Source organism: Loa loa (genome assembly GCF_000183805.2).
Source record: "Loa loa unplaced genomic scaffold supercont3.3802, whole genome shotgun sequence".
Classification (NCBI taxonomy): Eukaryota; Metazoa; Nematoda; class Chromadorea; order Rhabditida; family Onchocercidae; genus Loa; species Loa loa.
In genome coordinates, this window is record NW_018111980.1 from 1 (window position 1) to 911 (window position 911).

At 27.5% G+C, this 911-nt stretch overlaps 1 protein-coding gene across 1 annotated transcript; it reads right to left on the minus strand.

Annotated features, from left to right (window-relative positions):
• Positions 1–89: 89 nt before the first annotated feature.
• On the minus strand, positions 90–749 carry LOAG_16057 (hypothetical protein; the record flags this gene model as incomplete). The annotated part of the gene is made up of 3 exons (XM_003151545.1): positions 90–167; positions 356–476; positions 655–749. The coding sequence occupies 3 exons, from the start codon at positions 747–749 to the stop codon at positions 90–92; spliced, it is 294 nt and encodes a 97-aa protein (XP_003151593.1).
• Positions 750–911: the final 162 nt, after the last annotated feature.

Below are 911 nucleotides of genomic sequence, written 5' to 3' on the forward strand. Positions count from 1 at the left end.
AAAAANAAAAAAAACTGAATAGGGAATGTATTCACAGTTAACACAAATCTTAGCATTCGTTGTAATCATAATTACAACTGCTATCATAATCACAAACCGCGATTATAATAAAGATATTCTTGTGTTGTATTTTCTCGTATTTCTGCTTCCAAATGATCCCTTGATATCTAAAAAAAAAAAAAAGAAAAGCTAATCTTCAATAATAAAAAGTGTAAACTGATAAATGTCGTTTACTGATGACATTTTTATGCATGAAATGAATTTTTGTTTTTCGATCTTTTTTGTTAATTTGAATTTTAGAACTGAAAAAAAATACCAGACTAATAAGGCTAGAATAATAGAATGATAAACATACTCGAGATTCTTGTGGAAAGATCGCCAAGGATATGGGTAAACTGAATGCAAAACTAAGTGTGCAAACTACGGCACTAATGAATATATGATGTTTTGTGGTTTTGGTAACCCATCGATATCGTCTGCAACAAAAAATTATAATACTTTAATGTACCTACATAAAATTTACTATTAATTGTGGATGTTATTAGGTTGAAGGTCAAATGTTGATCAAAAATTAAAGGTCACCATGTAATTCTCTTTGTAATCAAAAATTTACGGATATTTGTGGATTTTTCTATAAATCAACCGTAAAATAACCTTTCCAAAAATGGCATTATACAGGGAGGTATCATCAATAATGGTATTGGTAGAAATGCTCGTGTTAATGTTGTATCCTTTACTGCCTGTAACATTGAAAATGTTTAAAATTACAGGAAATTTTATTGGAAAATATTCTCAACAAAGATTTGTACGAATTTTTCAAAATAAAACTTTGCAAACTTCAATTTTCAATCAAGTAGTTCCAATAAGCTAATTGGACAAAAAAAAATAAAAACAAAATAAAACTTTAGTAA